General features: G+C 45.8%; 1 protein-coding gene across 4 annotated transcripts in view; it reads left to right on the top strand.

The window, feature by feature from the left end:
- The first annotated feature begins 224 nt into the window (after positions 1-224).
- The window catches only part of LOC122565000 (zinc finger protein Gfi-1b-like), a 35,687-nt gene continuing 17,772 nt past the window's right edge, over positions 225-18,139 (top strand). For 2 of the 4 annotated variants that reach the window (XM_087998177.1, XM_087998176.1), the window contains exons 1-3: positions 225-429; positions 4,156-4,273; positions 16,107-16,271. In XM_087998177.1, coding sequence (XP_087854303.1) covers positions 4,168-4,273; positions 16,107-16,271 — 271 coding nt within the window. In that variant the 5' untranslated portion in view covers positions 225-429; positions 4,156-4,167. The remainder of the gene's footprint in view (positions 430-4,155; positions 4,274-16,106; positions 16,272-18,139) is intronic. The other 2 variants (XM_087998179.1, XM_087998178.1) reach the window with 2 other exon arrangements.

Below are 18,139 nucleotides of genomic sequence, written 5' to 3'. Positions count from 1 at the left end.
TCTGTCTCAGTCTCTCTCTGTCACTCTCTCTCTCACCCAGTCTCTGTCACTGTCTCTGTCTCTCTCTCTCTCTCGGTTGTAACAGTTTGAAGTTATCCCGTTCCCTATTGGCCAGTGAATGCCTCCCCAAAAACAGATTTGTGGGTGTGTGGGGGAATGTCATTATCAGATTGAAAAATCAGGGCGGGTTACACACACACTCACTCACACACACCCAGACAGACCCAGACAGACCCAGACAGAGGGACAGAGAGAGCCGGAGAAGCGGCAGAGCCGGGGACCGGCGGATTGAGCGGCGGAGAGAGTTACGCCGCTCCAGGATCGCGGCTGCCGGCTGCTGAAGGCGGAGGGTATTGGAGGCACCATCCCAGCCCGGGGCTAGGAAGGAGCAGCTGGAAATCTGGGAATCTGCCGGAGAGAGGGAGCCAGGTGATAGTGAAGCGTTACCTATTGCTCAGGGGCTGCTGTTTGTTTTCTGTGACCGGGGCAGGAACTTCATCCTGTTCCCAGCTTCCGAGAGGAGTGAATCCCTAATCCTCATCCTGATCACTCCGTCCGTGCCAGTGAATCCGGGTTCAGTCCCAGAAAACTGCAAACCCACTCTGTCCCAATCCCAATCTCTCTCCCCCGATCCCTCTCTCTCCCAATCCCCAGCTCTCTCTCTCCCCCAAACCCTCTCTCCCAATCCCTCTCTCCAAACACTCTCTCCCAATCCCAATCTCTCTCCCCCGATCCCTCTCTCTCCCAATCCCCAGCTCTCTCTCTCCCCCAAACCCTCTCTCCCAATCCCTCTCTCCAAACACTCTCTCCCAATCCCAATCTCACTCCCCCGATCCCCCCTCTCCAAATCCCAATCTCTCTCTCTGATTTCTCCCTCTCCCATTCCCCAGCTCTCTCTCCCAATCCCCCTCCCAATCCCAATCTCTCTCCTTGATCCCTCCCTCTCCCATTCCCAATCTCTTTCCCCGATCCCTGTCTCTTCCAAACCCTCTCTCCCAATCCCTCTCTCCAAACCTTCTCTCCCAATCCCAATTTCTCTCCCAATGCCTCTTTCCTAATCCCTCTCCCAATCCATCGCTCCAATCCTTGTCTAATTCCTGGTTCCAACCCCAGTCTCCAATCCCAATCTCTTTCTCAATCCCAGTCTCCTCTCCAATCTGTTTCTCTCCTAATCTGCATCTCTCTCCAAATCCAATGTCTCTTCAAAATCCAGTCTCTCTCCAACCAAATCCTGTCCAAATCCTGCATCGGCTCCATTCCCGGTCTCTGACCCAATACCAGCTCTAACTAATCTCACTATGTCCCAAGTAATTTTCCTTAATCCCAGTCTTCCTCCATCTGTCTACCCTAAATGCAGTCTCCCTCAATTCTAGTCTCCCTTATCCTGGTCCCTCTCCAGTCTCTTCCAATCCCAGCCTCTCTCTAATCTCAGTCTGTCCCTGTCCAAGTCGCCCTCAGTTCCAGTCTGTCCCAGTCCTGGTCTGAATTTAAAGGAACTAACATGGCCACTTGCTTTGTTCCTAAAAATAGTTTGTTAAAGGGTTGCCGTCCTCATAAAAACCATGTTAATCTCATTGAGGATGTTGGAGGCTTGGAAGTGGAATCTTTTTATCAGACATAAGAATCTACAAACTTGGAGGAGTAGGCCATTCAGCCCATTGAGCAAGCTAGTCAGGAAGATCATGCTTCAAGGATTGTAATGTCAAGACTACTTCCTTGCCTACCCCAATAACCATTGACTCACTCATTAATCAATAATCCATTAGCCTCTGTCATAAAGGGACTCAGGACCCTGCCTCCACTGCATTGGGTGTTTATTTAGATAAAAATAATGTGCAAGGGTATGGGGAGAGGGCAGGAGATTGGCACAGAGGGAAAGCTGCTCATTGAACAAGTTGGAGTAGACATGAGGGATCTGGAACGATTCCCTCTTTCTGCTGTCTGGGGCAGACGGTTCCAAACACTCTTGGCTCTTTGAATGAAAACAGTTCTCCTCCTCTCTGTTTTAAATGAGAGAGCCCTTGTATTAAAACTGTGTCGCCCAGTTCTAGTCTCTCCCACGAGGACAGAAACACTGTCTTGGTGTCCACCCTCTCAAGTCCCCTCAGGATTGTCTATGTCCCAGTAAGATCACTTCTCATTTTTTCTGAACTCCAACAGATACAAGACCTTCCCTCATATGATAACTCCACCCTCCTACCCCAAGGATTCAGCCCAACAAAACTTCTCTGAACTGAACTGGTTTTCAAATAATTAAATACTTTCTCAAGTAAGGAGGTCAAAGCTGTCCACAGATCTCCAGAAGGGATCTGACCAATACCCTGCACAAATGTAGCAAAACATTCCTGCTTTTCTGTTTTAACTCCAACTTGTTGAAATGATACAAGTGCTGAATTTGGTGTGATTAGAATTGCTACAATTCATATGGAAAATCAACATTTGATAAAGTTTACCACCACCTTCTCTAGGAGTGAATAATAAATGCTCCATCAGTGATGCCCACATCAATAAATAAATATTTTTTAAACTTAACTTGAACATTGATCACATTCCAGGGATCTTCTGGGATCTGTTGAAAATCCATTACCGTCACTGGTCATTTAAACCCCCTCTCTCTCCCTTTCACACCATTCGACCAGAGAGAAAGAAATATATGACGTGAAAAAAATTAGGTAAATATCAGACAATTAGCATAGCTTGGCAAGATGCCAGATTTATGACATAGGATGAAATTCCTGTGCCTTTAGAAATACGTAATATAATCAAGAAGAGTCAGTGTGGCTTTATAAACAGGAATTCATTCTTGAAAAGTTTATTACAGCTCTTTATGGAAGAAACAAGCAGGATAGATAAAGGTTAAGCAGTGGATGTAATATATTTGGATTTTCAGAAGGAGTTTGATAAGGTATCTCACATTTGGCGAGAGCCCACAGTGTTGGGGTGGTATATTAGTACAGATAGAGGATTGACAAAGTAATCAGAGTTAAGATAAGGGGGACATTTTTGAGGATGGCAACATATAACTAGTGGAATGCCACAGGGATCAGTGCTGGGACCCAGGAAAGTAAATAGCCAAGTTTGGAAATGATATGAAAATAATTGGGAAGGCAAGTGGCGAAGATGGCACAAGGAGTTTGCAGAGGGATAGAGACAAGTTAGAGGTGTGGGCAAAACTCAACGGATGGAATGTAATATGGGAAAACATGATATTATGCAATTTGGCAGAAAGAATAGAGGAGGTGAAGGTTATTTAATTGGAGAAAGACTGCAGAAAGTGACAGAACTGATTATTTTGGGAGTCCTATCCATAAATCACAAAATGCGAGCAGCCATATTCAGTGGGTGATAGGGAGGGTAAATGGTATTTTGGATTTTATTTCAAAGGAAATGGAGTATAAAAACAGGGAGGTTTTATTAAAACTATACAAGACACTAATCAGAGCCCAGCTGGAATACTGTGAACAGGATTGGGTCCCTTATCTAAGGAAAGATAGACTGGCATTGGGGGGCAGTCCAGAGAGGGTTTACTCGGCTAATCCCAGGGATGGAGGGACTGTCAGACGAGGAGAGGGTGAGAAGGTTGGGTATGTACTTGATGGAGTTTATAAGAATGAGATGTGACTTTGTTGAACAGGGGTGATATGGAGCAGTCGTTTCAATGTGTGGGAGTCTAGGAGCATCATCTCAGAATACAGTTAATGCAAGAGATGAGGAGGAATTTTTCTCTTGGAGTGGTGAATCTGTGGAATTCTTTACTGTCAGGATGAGGTCATTCAGTATATTCAAGGCTGAGACTGATTTTTAATCAGGAAGGGGGATCAAGGGATATGGGGAAAAGGCAGGAAAGTGGGGTTGGGGATGATCAGATCAGTCATGACCCCATTGAATGGTGGGGCAGACTCGATGGGCTGAATGGTCTACTGCTGCTCCTTATATTTTATGGTTTTATATCTCTTCTGCACCCTCATTGGTCAATATTTGGAACTGGTTCTCAGATAGAGTTGATGGCGGGGCTGCACAGTAAAAGTGTGGAAAATGAGAGTTTTGATTTAGCGTGGGGTTAGAATGAATAAACGATGGGCCAAACAGCTGTCCACATCTTGTTTTTAGCTGTTTTCAAATGATGATGCTTTATTTTCCCCAATCTTTCTCCAGAGGGCTGTCACAATGCCACGATCATTTCTGGTGAAGATAAAGAAGACTTACCATCAGGTTCGTCCCACCAATGATGAAGTGTTTCTCAAACTGGAGCCAGCACCATCGCATCCTGTTGGTGAGTATCCTTTGGGACAGGCATAATGTGAGGTGCATTGTCCCATGCAGCTGTCGATGAGTGTGTGATAACGGAGGGAGAATTCATCAATCCATTACGATATCATTATCTCCTCAAGACTCTAGCTCCCTCCCATGCTTCACCTTTAACCCATCCCTTGTTCGATCCATATTTCTCTCTTTCCTTTCTCTCGATTCACTCATGGGATGTGGGCATCTCTGGCTATTACTCAGCCCCCAATTAACAGTTAAGAGTCCATCACATTGCTGGAGGCACACGTAGACCAGTCCAGGTAAGGACGACAGTTTTCTGAAGGACATTAGTGAACTAGATGGGTTTTCCCCCAATAATTAGCAATGGTTCGCAATGGTTATCATTAGATCCTTAATTCCAGATTCTTTTCTTAATTGAATTCCAATTTTACCATCTGCTGCAGTGGGATTTGAACCCTGGACCCAGGATATGAAATGAGTTTCTGGATTAATAGACTAGTGATAATACCACCAGGCAGCTGTCTCCCCTATTGCTCTTCTCTCACCTTCTTCCACTTTCTGTTTCCCTTTAACTTTCCAGCATTTTTGTTTGCCGTATCTCTACATCATTTGCCTCTTGATCGATGACATGGTCAATCTAAAAGGCTGGTGGAAGTGGAGGCTGGAATGCCATAACCGTACATATCCCCGGTTTGACCCCACCCAGAGCTCTGTCTACATCGCACCTTGGGTGGCCATGAATGAGTGGAGCACAGTTTCACTCAGAATGTTGCCATGATTCCATATTTTAATGATGAGGAGATGGCACATTAGTCAGTTCTGGTTGAGCAAGAGTTGCCATCTGTGGTGAAATCTTCTACTGGAGGGTTCATCACATGACTTACTCTCACCCTCCAGCCATTGGTCAGCTAATGCATGGCACAATACCTTCCTTCACCAATGGGAAAACACAAAACTTTATGACCCACTTGGATGGTGTCAAACTGTCAGCCAATCAGCCTTTGGGTCCCTTTGCAATATTTAGATTAGATTAGAATAGATGCCCTACCCTTTGGCCCAGCAAGTCCATAGCAAAGAGTAACCCACCCAGACCCATTCCCCAACTCTATAATTACCCCTGACTAATGAAACTAACACTATGGGCAATTTAGCATGGCCAATTCACCTGACTTGGACATCTTTGGATTGTGGGAGGAAACTGGAGCCCCCGAAGGAAACCCATACAGACACGGGGAGAATGTGCAAACTCCACACAGACAGTCAAATTGCCTATGTATATAATATTTATATTTTCAAGAAGAAAGTCACTACAACTGTGGTCTAAAGGGATCAAGGATAGTGGGCAGGATTATGGCACTGAACTCAATAATCAGCCATGATCAAATTGTTTGGTGAGGAAGTCTTGAGGGATTGAATGGCTTGCTCCTGTTCCTATCTTCTGTGTTTCTGCCTGGGAAAGAGAAAATGACAAAAATCAATTTTTTTAACACTCCTTGGTTTCTCTCCACTCAACATCCTGGAAACTGGTCTGTTCTCTGTCCTCTCATGGGATGTGGGTATCACAGGCCAGCTATAGTTACCCATCTTTAATTGTCCCTTGAACTGAGTGGCTCTCGAGTCCATCTCAAAGAGTTAGCCATTAACCGTATTGCTGTGGGTCTGGAGTCACATGTCAACCAGACCAAATAAAGATGGGCAGATTTCCTTTCCTAAAGGTCATTGATGGGTTTTCACAACAATTGACAATGGTTGTCATTCAGCTATATGGCAACACGGTGGCACAGTGGTTAGCACTGCTGCCTCACAGCACCAGAGACCCGGGTTCAATTCCTGCCTCAGACTGTGTGGAGTTTGCACATTCTCTGCTTGGGTTTCCTCCGGGTCCTCCGGTTTCCTCCCATAGTCCAAAGGTGTGCAGGTCAGGTGAATTGGCCATGCTAAATTGTCCATAGTGTTAGGTAAGGGGTAGATGTGTAGGGGTATGGGTGGGTTGTGCTTCGGCGGGGCGGTGTGGACTTGTTGGGCCGAAGGGCCTGTTTCCACACTGTAAGTAATCTAATCTAATCTAAATCTCCATTTCCAGATTTATTAATTGAATTGTAATTCCACCAATTGCCATGGAGGGAGTCAAACCTGTGTTCCCTGAGCATTAGCCTGGGATCTTCAATCCCTGGAGACTCCTGGCCAATCCTAAATTAATTTGGCATTAATTTAGTTGAAGATTTTAGGGTTTTGAAGAAGAATTAATCGGGTAGCTAGAGTTGATCGGTTGATGCCTTCTTTTGAAACAGTGCCCCCCTCATTCTAGATTTCCCCCATGAGTAACATTTTAAGGATTTGGGCCAAAGGCAGGTAGATGGTGTTAGGCCACAGATCAGCCATGATCTCATTGAACAGTGGAGGAACAGGCTGGAGGGGCTGAACGGCCTATTCCTGTTCCCGAGGTGAAGCCTCTGGATGTCAGTGAAGAGTTATCCAATGGGATTGCAAAGATTCTGACCACTTTCTGATTACCTTGGGAGGGGGCAGATGTAGATCATGTGGTTAAAACATACAATGAATCAACCCAGCTGACTCTTTGCCAAGTGACTGTGGGACCTGCATGTACCCAGCTCGAAGACAATATTTTCAAGTGAGAGGAAAAACAGACAAGAAAATAGAAACATTCTCACCCAACGTGGAAATATTTATGTGTAAACTTTGCGCTGATTATTATTAATTTTTTTTGGATGGGGTGGAGTTGGCTTAAGGGACAGGAGTCGCAGCTTGTGTTGCTAACAGTAAACACAGAAGGGCATTATCTTTCCGCCATCAGCAACTACAGCTTTCACAGCGCTAAAGATTGAAAACCCTTAGCTCCCAACTGCAGTGGCTGCTAATGGGCTAGATAAATGATTTGCATGAACCTGGGATGGGAAGTAATCTCCGTTGTGTCGCATAAACAGACAGGCCATGCAGATCTCCAGAGGTAACTGGTTCACCCAGGAGCAGGGATGGGGAGGGAGAGAGTGAGGATGAAAAGGTTGATAATGAGTTTGTTGAAAACTCATCCCAACAGCAGGTGTCAAACTGTGATGTTGCTTCAAACAAAACAAGGTATCGTAATTCATGATATAGTTGCAGACCATCATTCAAATGAAATAATGCAGTCGTAGCTGGAGAGATCGGGTAGGTCAGGCCTGTACTCAGAGTTAAGATGAAACCTTATTGAGACATACAAGATTCTGAGGGGCCTTGACAGGGGAAGGTGTAGAGAGGTTGTGGGAGAGTCTAGGACCAGAGGGTATCATTTCAGAATGAGGAGTGGGAGGGGGAGGGGGGTCACACATTGAAGCCAGGAATGAGGAGGAATTTCCTCTGCAACAGGGGAGTGAATCATAGAGTCATAGAGATGTACAGTATGGAGCATCCGAGGAGCAGTAAAATCAACGTTTCGGGCAAAAGCCCTTCATCAGGAAAACAGAGTGCCTGAAGGGTGGAGAGATAAATCTCTCCACCTTTCAGGCACTCTGCCTGTATTCCTGATGAAGGGCTTTTGCCTGAAACGTCGATTTTCCTGCTCCTCGGATGCTGCCTGAACTGCTGTGCTTTTCCAGCACCACTCTAATCTAAATTCTGGTTTCCAGCATCTGCAGTCATTGTTTTTACCTATGTACAGCATAGAAACAGACCCTTCGGTCTAACCCATCCATGCTGACCAGATATCCCAACCCAATCTAGTCCCACCTGCCAGCACCGAGCCCATATCCCTCCAAACCCTTCCTATTCATATACCCATCCAAATGCCTCTTAAATGTTGCAATTGTGCCAGCCTCCACCACATCCTCTGGCAGCTCATTCCATACACGTACCACCCTCTGTGTGAAAAGGTTGCCCCTTTGATCTCTTTTATATCTTTCCCCTCTCACCCTAAACCTTTGTCTATTTATCCTATCCATGCCCGTCATAATTTTGTAAACCTCTATAAGGTCACCCCTCAGCCTCAGACGCTCCAGAGAAAACAGCCCCAGCCTGTTCATCCTCTCCCTATAGCTCAAATCCTCCAACGCTGGCAACATCCTTGTAAATCTTTTCTGAACCTTTTCAAGTTTCACAACATCTTTCCGATAGGAAGGAGACCAGAATTGCACGCAATATTCCAACAGTGGCCTAACCAATGTCCTGTACAGCCGCAACATGACCTCCCAACTCCTATACTCAATACTCTGACCAATAAAGGAAAGCATACCAAACGCCTCCTTCACTATCCTATCTACCTGCGACTCCACTTTCAAGGAGCTATGAACCTGCACTCCAAGGTCTCTTTGTTCAGCAACACTCCCTAGGACCTTACCATTAAGTGTTTTCGTCCTGCTAAAATTTGCTTTCTCAAAATGCAGCACCTCGCATTTATCTGAATTAAACTCCATCTGCCACTTCTCAGCCCATTCGCCCATCTGGTCCAGATCCTGTTGTAATCTGTGGAATTCTTTACTGCAGAGGGCTGCTGAGGCTGGGTCATTCAAAATATTCTAGGCTGAGATCAACTGCATTTTTATCAGAAAGGGAATCGAGAGTTGTGGGGGTGAGGCAGGAAAGTGAAGCTGAGGATGACCAGATCAGCTATGATCTCACTGAATGATGGAGCAGACTCGATGGGTTGAATGGCCTACATCTGCTGGTACATTTTATGGTTTTATTAAAGGATTCCATAATGATGGGAAATACAGCACATTGCAAAATATGGGGCTCCTTAATTTTCAGGATAAAACTGAGAACTTTACTACAATCTACATTTTGCTTCACAGTCCATCGATAATTTGTGGTGAGTTTGAGATTATTAAATTCCCAACCATTTACAGACCTTGAGTTTTAAAAACTCGGAGATTGACACCCCTTCTAGTTCATTCATTCTCTCTTTGCATCAGAGAGCTGTGGAAGTTCAGTCGTTGGGAATGTTTCAGTCGGAGACCTACTTGTTAAAAACACAGGGCTAGCAGAGGAAATGACAGTGAGGCAGTGGTTCAGCTACAATCTTGTAGAAACATAAAAAATAGCAGCAGGAGTAGGCCATTCGGCCCTTTGAACTTGCTCTATCGTTTAATAGGATCATGGCTGATCATCTACTCAGTTCCCTCTTCCGGCTTTCTCCACCACACCCTTTGATCCTTTTAGCCCTAAGACCTGGATCTAACTCCTTCCTGAAAACAATCAATGTTTTGGACTCAACCACTTTCTATGGGAGAGAATTCCACAGGCTCCCCCGTCTCTGGGTAAAGACATGGCTCCCCCATCTTTGCGTAAAGACATGGCTCCCCCTCTCTGGGTAAAGACATGGCTCCCCCTCTCTGGGTAAAGACATGGCTCCCCCCTCTCTGGGTAAAGACATGGCTCCCCCTCTCTGGGTAAAGACATGGCTCCCTCCGTCTCTGGGTAAAGACATGGCTCCCCCCTCTCTGGGTAAAGACATGGCTCCTCCGTCTCTGGGTAAAGACATGGCTCCCCCTCTCTGGGTAAAGACATGGCTGCCCCCGTCTCTGGGTAAAGACATGGCTCCCCCCTCTCTGAGTAAAGACATGGCTCCCCCCTCTCTGGGTAAAGACATGGCTCCCCCCGTCTCTGGGTAAAGACATGGCTCCCCCCGTCTCTGGGTAAAAACATGGCTGCCCCCGTCTCTGGGTAAAGACATGGCTCCCCCTGTCTCTGCGTAAAGACATGGCTGCCCCCGTCTCTGGGTAAAGACATAGCTCCCCCTGTCTCTGGGTAAAAACATGGCTCCCCCGTCTCTGAGTAAAGACATGGCTCCCCCCTCTCTGGGTAAAGACATGGCTCCCCCCGTCTCTGGGTAAAGACATGGCTCCCCCCGTCTCTGGGTAAAAACATGGCTGCCCCCGTCTCTGGGTAAAGACATGGCTCCCCCTGTCTCTGCGTAAAGACATGGCTGCCCCCGTCTCTGGGTAAAGACATGGCTCCCCCTGTCTCTGGGTAAAAACATGGCTCCCCCGTCTCTGGGTAAAGACATGGCTCCCCCCGTCTCTGGGTAAAAACATGGCTCCCCCCTCTCTGAGTAAAGACATGGCTCCCCCCTCTCTGGGTAAAGACATGGCTCCCCCCGTCTCTGGGTAAAGACATGGCTCCCCCCGTCTCTGGGTAAAAACATGGCTGCCCCCGTCTCTGGGTGAAGACATTTCTCCTCATCTCAATTGAATGGTAGAGAGAGTTCCAAGGGTTGAAATAATTTACTCCTGCTCCTACTTCTTAAATTCCTGTGTCCACGACAATAGACAATAGGTGCAGGAGTAGGCCATTCAGCCCTTCGAGCCTGCATCGCCATTCAACATGATCGTGGCTGATCATTCCGAATCAGTATCCTGTTCCTGCCTTATCTCCATAAGCCTTGATTCCACTATCTTTGAGAGCTCTATCCAACTCTTTCTTAAATGAATCCAGAGACTGGGCCTCCACTGCCCTCTGGAGCAGAGCATTCCACACAGCCACCACTCTCTGGGTGAAGAAGTTTCTCCTCATCTCTGTCCTAAATGGTCTACCCCGTATTTTTAAGCTGTGTCCTCTGGTTCGGCACTCACCCATCAGCGGAAACATGTTTCCTGCTGCCAGAGTGTCCAATCCTTTCATAATCTTATACGTCTCAATCAGATCCCCTCTCAGTCTTCTAAACTCAAGGGTATACAAGCCCAGTCGCTTCAGTCTTTCAGTGTACGGTAATCCTGCCATTCCAGGAATTGACCTCGTGAACCTACGCTGCACTCCCTCAATAGCCAGAATGTCTTTCCTCAGATTTGGAGACCAGAACTGTACACAGTACTCCAGGTGTAGTCTCACCAGGGCCCTGTACAGCTGCAGAAGCACCTCTTTGCTTCTATACTCAATCCCTCTTGTTATGAAGGCCAGCATGCTATTAGCCTTCTTCACTACCTACTGTACCTGCACACTTGCCTTCATAATTGGAGGTTTGTGCATTCCCTTCTGATTCCATCACAAACACATCTTCTCTTGTGGCAAGAGATGTGGGCCATGGGAGGTGAGATTCAGGAGTTTTCTGGCGTCTATGTGGGCAAGCCATTCAGATCTAACGGTTAGGAAGTCTACAAGAGATGGACTCACCCAACATCACACACAGACTGCAGCTCACCACCATCTCTCATGGGCAATTAAGGATGGGCAATAAATGTTGTCCCAGTCAGAAATGCTAACGTTGTGTGAGGAAATAGAAAGAGTCCAAATAAAGGATGAGTAAAAGGAGCAGCAGACAGAGGGCAGAATTTGAAGAGTGTAGCAATTTCAAAGGGTTGTGGAGCTGGTCAGGTGTAGGAGCTGGTGTGACCAGTCTGAACCACAATGTGATTCATAATGTGGGGGGAGAGTGAGAGAATTTAGAAATTGCTACCAAAAAAAAGACCATTCGGCCTGTCGTGCCTGTGCTCATTCTATATTAGAGCTATACATTTATGTTTTGGGGTTGTGAAAGGCGCTAAGGAAATGCATGCTTTTTTTGTTAAAGTCTGTCCACGTCTGCTCTCTCCCTGCCATTGCTTCCTCTGTTATGAAGGAAAGGAAAGTTATTGCAGAGATTAAAACTGTGTTGATTTTTTCACACTATGTTAAAGATTGGAATGTGGAGCAGTTAAACCAGGGCACTGTATTCAAATCAGTTCCATTCAAATCACGGTCTGCTCAGTAGAAGGTGGAGGCAGGTAATTCCAGCAGAACCTGTGTTCAGAAGGAGGGTTACACACAACAAAGTGATTAAAATGAAAATCTGAAGGGAACCTTTTCCTGGGATTCCAGAACAGATACAGCATATATCATTATCAATATAATCTTTTATCCCATTTACTCTTGTGGGTTTATTGTTGTATTTTCCCTTAAACACATTGATGCCATTTCTCTAAACTACTGTGTGGTAAACAATTCCATCTGTTCTTCATTGTATTTCTCAGTATCTGTTTTATATGTGTATACTTGCCCAAAAATGTGATTTATTTGTGTAAGATAAAAGGTACACGACTTGAAAGTCATAAAAGTTGCAATAAAACTCAAACATACAAACATGAGTCCGGAACAGGAGGAGGCCATTCGGCCCCCCTCCAATCTGCTTCACCATCCAAATGAGACTCTGCCTGATCTGATGACTCCACATTCCCTCCTATCCTCTCATAACCTTTCACCTTCTTGCTTCTCAAGAATCTACCCACCTCTGCCTTTAACGATGAAGAGTCTACTCCCACAACTTTTGGAGAAGCGTTCCAAAGACTTATGACCTCTCTGTGAGAACAAAGTATCCTTCAGCTCTCTCTTAAACAGGTGACCCCTTATTTTTAAACTATGACCCAGCTCTCCCACAAGGTGAAACATCCTCTCCACATCCACCCAGTCAAGATCCTTCAGAACCTTGCATTTTTCAATTCTTAACCTTCTAACCTCCAGCAGATACAAGCCTTGCCTTTCCTCATAAGACAGTCACCTATTGCAGATATCAGCGAGGTAAAAACAATGACTGCAGATGCTGGAAACCAGATTCTGGATTGGTGGTGCTGGAAGAGCACAGCTGTTCAGGCAGCATCCAAGGAGCAGCGAAATCGACGTTTCGGGCAAAAGCCCTTCATTCAGGAATAAAGGTCTCCAAGCTTCAGGCTCTCTGCCTTTATTCCTGATGAAGGGCTTTTGCCCGAAACGTCGATTTCACTGCTCCTTGGATGCTGCCTGAACTGCTGCGCTCTTCCAGCACCACCAATCCAGAATATTGCAGATATCCGTCTCAGAGACCTCTTCTGAACTGCTTCCCAATGCATTCACCTCTGTCCATAAATAAGAAGACCAATACTGTTCACAGATGTGATCTCACCAATGCCCTGTATAACTGAAACACAAGTCCTCTCTCCTTTTTTGATTCAATCGCTCTCCCGATCAAGAGGGAGGAGATGGTCCAGTGGTATTATCGCTGAATTGTTAATCCAGAGATCCAGGTAATATTCTGGGGACCTATGTTCAAATTCCCACCACGGCAGATGGTGGAATTTGAATTCAGTAAATATCCAGAATTCAGAATCTAGTGATGATCATGAATCGATTGTTGCAGAATCCCACCTGATTCACTAACGCCCTTTAGGGAAGGAAATCTGCTATCCTTACCTGGTCTAGCCTACATGTGATTCCAACAATGTGGTTGACTCTTAACTGCCCTCTGGGCAATTAGATTAGATTAGATTAGATTACTTTAGATTAGATTACTTTACAGTGTGGAAACAGGCCCTTCGGCCCAACAAGTCCACACCGACCCGCCGAAGCGCACCCACCCAGACCCATTCCCCTACATTTACCCCTGCACCTAACACTACAGGCAATTTAGTGTGGCCAATTCACCTAATCTGCACATTTTTAGACTGTGGGAGGAAACCGGAGCACCCGGAGGAAACCCACGCAGACACGGGGAGAATGTGCAAACTCCACACAGTCAGTCGCCTGAGGCGGGAATTGAACCCGGGTCTCTGGCGCTGTGAGGCAGTAGTGCTAACCACCGTGCCACCGTGCCGCCCACAATTAGGGATGGGCTGGCCTCATTCCTTGAGTGAATAAAGAAAAACATTCTGCTAGCTTTCCTGATTACCTGCTGTACCTGAATATTAATCTTCGGCGATTCACACATGAGGATACTCAGATCCCTCTGCATCTCAGGACTCTGTAAATTCTCACCATTTAGATGATATGCATCTTTTTTAAAATTCTTCCTGCCAAAATGAACAATTTTACATTTTCCCACATTGACTCCAAATAGCATGTCCCTATTTGAGGGTCCTCAAAATATTTGAGTTGTAATTGTCTCAATATGTGCAGTGTACATTCCTTGTCAGGGGTTCGACAGTTGCCCAGCTCCTCACTGTACTATGGAATGAAAGACCCCAGGCAGTGGTCTTTCCCCACTGCACCTTTACTGTGTCCCTCAGCACGTAGTCCTGGGCCTTGGAATGTGACAGGCTGCAACACTGGGTCAAGGTCAACTCTCTACACTGGAAGACCAACAGGTTTTGGGCAGACCAAGGAGCTGATGGTCCTCCAGGTGCAGTCGGTATTTGTCTCAGTGTGTTTCCCAAGGAACCGACTGTAGAACACAGGGTCCCGCATCACGGATCTGCTTAGGACAGACCTCAACAAAAACCTACTGCCCCTGTAGGAAAGCGCTGCTGAGAAAGACCAGTCTTGGTGTTTGTTTGATAATTCCCTGTTGTATCCCTATTGATGCCTGTGCCCAAAGCTCTGAGATTACCTCCCATAAGCCTCCCTGTCTCTATCCCATTGGCCTCCTTGAAGACAATCCCTAAATTGAGCTTTTGGTCTCTGGTGTAATATCTCCTTAAGTGGCTCGGTGTAACATTTTGTTTTATAATGGTCCTGTGTAGTGGGATGGTTTGTTGTATAAATTGCTGTTATGTTAAAAATCACACAACACCAGGTTGGAGTCCAACAGGTTTAATTGGAAGCACTAGCTTTAAGAGCGCCTTCATCAGGTGGCTGTCCACAATGGTGCTCCGAAAGCTAGTGTGCTTCCAATTAAACCTCTTGGACTATAACCTGGTGATTTGTGATTGTACACCCCAGTCCAACACCGGCATAGAACATAGAACAGTACAGCACAGAACAGGCCCTTCAGCCCACGATGTTGTGCCGACCATTGATCCTCATGTATGCACCCTCAAATTTCTGTGACCATATGCATGTCCAGCAGTCTCTTAAATGTCTCCAATGACCTTGCTTCCACAACTGCTGCTGGCAACGCATTCCATGTTCTCACAACTCTCTGTGTAAAGAACCCGCCTCTGACATCCCCTCTATACTTTCCTCCAACCAGCTTAAAACTATGACCCCTCGTGTTAGCCATTTCTGCCCTGGGAAATAGTCTCTGGCTATCAACTCTATCTATGCCTCTCATTATCTTGTATACCTCAATTAGGTCCCCTCTCCTCCTTTTCTCCAATGAAAAAAGTCCGAGCTCAGTCAACTTCTCTTCGTAAGATAAGCCCTCTATTCCAGGCAGCATCCTGGTAAACCTCCTCTGAACCCTCTCCAAACCATCCACATCTTTCCTATAATAGGACGACCAGAACTGGGCGCAGTATTCCAAGTGCAGTCTAACCAAAGTTTTATAGAGCTGCAACAAGATCTCACGACTCTTAAACTCAATCCCCCTGTTAATGAAAGCCAAAACACCATATGCTTTCTTAACAACCCTGTTCACTTGGGTGGCCATTTTAAGGGATCTATGTACCTGCACACCAAGATCCCACTGTTCCTCCACACTGCCAAGAATCCTATCCTTAATCCTGTACTCAGCTTTCAAATTTGACCTTCCAAAATGCATCACCTCACATTTATCCAGGTTGAACTCCAAATCATTGTCGTTATGTGTTGTTCTAAGATTGTGGAACGATAGAGGACAGAAGGAGGCCACTCATGCCCTCATCCCTGTGTTTACTCCTCAAAGAGCTATCCAGTTTGGTCCAATCCCTTTGTTCCTTCATTATAGTCCTCCAGATTTTCACCTCTCAAATATATTTATCTAATTCTCTTTGAAAGTTCCAAATGAATCTGCTTCAAACGCCCCTAGTTTTGGGTTCTCCCACAAACAATACAACATTAATCATGTTGTTAAAATACTTGATTGACCGTAAACCTATCGGAAACGCAGTATCGGAATTTTGGACTGAGGTGGGAGCAGGGTCAGGGGGATAATAGGACCTCTTGCGTTAAAGCAGAAGGTTGATATAAATTATGACAGACCCTGTTTCTGGATCTCTGCAAGGTTTAAATGAAACACATCTGGTTTCCCATTGCCATTCCCCCAGATTCACCTTCTTGGTCTCTGGGACACCGTGTAGAACCCAAGGCTGGGGTGAAAGGTCATGACACCCAGCCTGGGTGGGAGGAGCTTCCATGGGAGAACAGCACAGCCAATGAGAGGGCATCTCGATGTCACATGACCAAGGACACCACTTACACCTTCTCTTCAGGTAAGAAGACCCAGTTTCCTATTTGTGAAGAGGAAGATCCTGCCATTTAAAATTGAGGGGTGTTGAGGAATGAGGCGGATTCAACAAGGAAAATCAGTGAGATCTGCCATCCTTACCTGGTCTGACCTACGTGTGACTCCAGACGTATGGCAATGGACTGGACTCTTCACTGCCCTCTGGCACTTAGGGATGGGCAATAGATGCTGGCATGGCTCGTGATATCCACGTAGCATTGATGAATAATTTTTAAAAAACTTATAGGCATGAGTTTCATGATCTCAATTTCCAACTGAACTCAAAATGGTAGGGAAAATGGAGCTTGTATTACTCTGGTTGGACCTGGGAGTACTATGAGCAGATCAGGGCACCACAGCCCACGAAGGATTTATTGGCCTTGGAGGGAGAGCAATGTAGGTTTACAGGAATGATACCTGGGCTTCAGAGGTTGCATTATGAAGAGAGATTATACAATTTAGGCCCGTTTTCTCTGGAATTCAGAAGGTTAAGGAGTGATCTGATCAAAGTCTCCAAGATATTAACGGGAAAAAACAGGGTAAATAAAGATAAACTATTTTCACTGGGGATTCTAGAACTAGGGGCGCAGTTTAAGAATTAGGGCCAGACAGTTCAGGAGAGATGTTAGGAAGCACAACTACACACAAAGGGTGGGAGATGTTTGGAATACTCTTCCACAAATGGTAATAAATGTTGGATTAGTTGGCCGTTTTAAATCTGAGAGAGAGAATTTTTTGTTAAGCACAGGTATTAAGGGATATGGGCCAAAGGCCACAGATCAGCCATGGTCTCGTTGTATATTGGGACAGGCTGGAGGGGCTGAATTGCCTACTCCTGTTCCTATTTTCTTTCATTACTTCAGAATGTCATTGCAATTGAAGCCAACAAAGTATTTACATCCTGGCGTGATGTAAGAAAAACTGCACCCATGATGATCATGTGATCGGATAGTAGTCCTGTCAGATCAATAATGGCCTGGACATCCTGACTCCCTCCCTCCCGTCTCCCAGCCACTCCTCCTGTTCTTTCAAAGACTGACTGTGGAATCTTTAACGTTTTCCTGAGAGAGCAGGCTCTTTTGTGTCTCCTCTGACAGAGCAGCATTCCCTGTGTTGCCAACTCATGATCATGTCAGGCCTGACCACGTGACAAAGGGTCATGTGATTGCTCCCCACCTTGTAATCGTGTGTCAGTGCTCCCGCTGAGCCAGATGTGACAAGTGTACTGTAGAGGGGAGGGCAGAGGCTGAAACTTGGTGTCAGGTTGTACTATGAGGTCAATAAGATGAAGAAGTGTCCATTTCAAACAGTAATTCTGTGGGACTTCCAGTGAAGTTCCAGCTCCTGCTGTTTGAGAAAGGCATTTTGTGTGTGTACTTGTTTAGTGTGTTTATTCTGTACAGGAAGTGAACAGTTGAGTCAAAATAAAGTTAATGGTGGTGTACAGACTGTGAGTTGTTAAAAATAATTACTTCCACAACAGCATTTTGTCAGTGAATTTGGCTTTAATGGGATTAACACTGCATCCTTGAACTGTGTCTCTAATGTGGCTGAGATTCATCGTCAGATCGGTGGAGAGTATGGTGACCATAAGAGGAGCTATTTGATGCATTGATTTACTCTGAACGTTTCAGTATCCAGCACCATGGCGTTGCTCAGACTTTGCTCTGCGATATACCATTTTCCCACCATTCACTTGGGGCCAGCTGATGCAGTTTATTTCTCTGACCTCTCCCGACCCCTTGCTCTGCCTGGCACTTCTGGAGTGGCAATGGGCAAAACTCCAGCTCTCACAGCTGTTCAGTGAATGCCCCTTGCATCGGGCACCCAGTGGCATTGCTGGAACCACAAGCC

The sequence above is a fragment of the Chiloscyllium plagiosum genome, unplaced genomic scaffold (genome assembly GCF_037043375.1).
Source record: "Chiloscyllium plagiosum isolate Xiang-an unplaced genomic scaffold, Cpla_swu_hap1 HiC_scaffold_21, whole genome shotgun sequence".
Lineage (NCBI taxonomy): Eukaryota > Metazoa > Chordata > Chondrichthyes > Orectolobiformes > Hemiscylliidae > Chiloscyllium > Chiloscyllium plagiosum.
The sequence above is the reverse complement of the archived record's forward strand: the minus strand, read 5'-3'. Positions and strand labels throughout refer to the sequence as shown.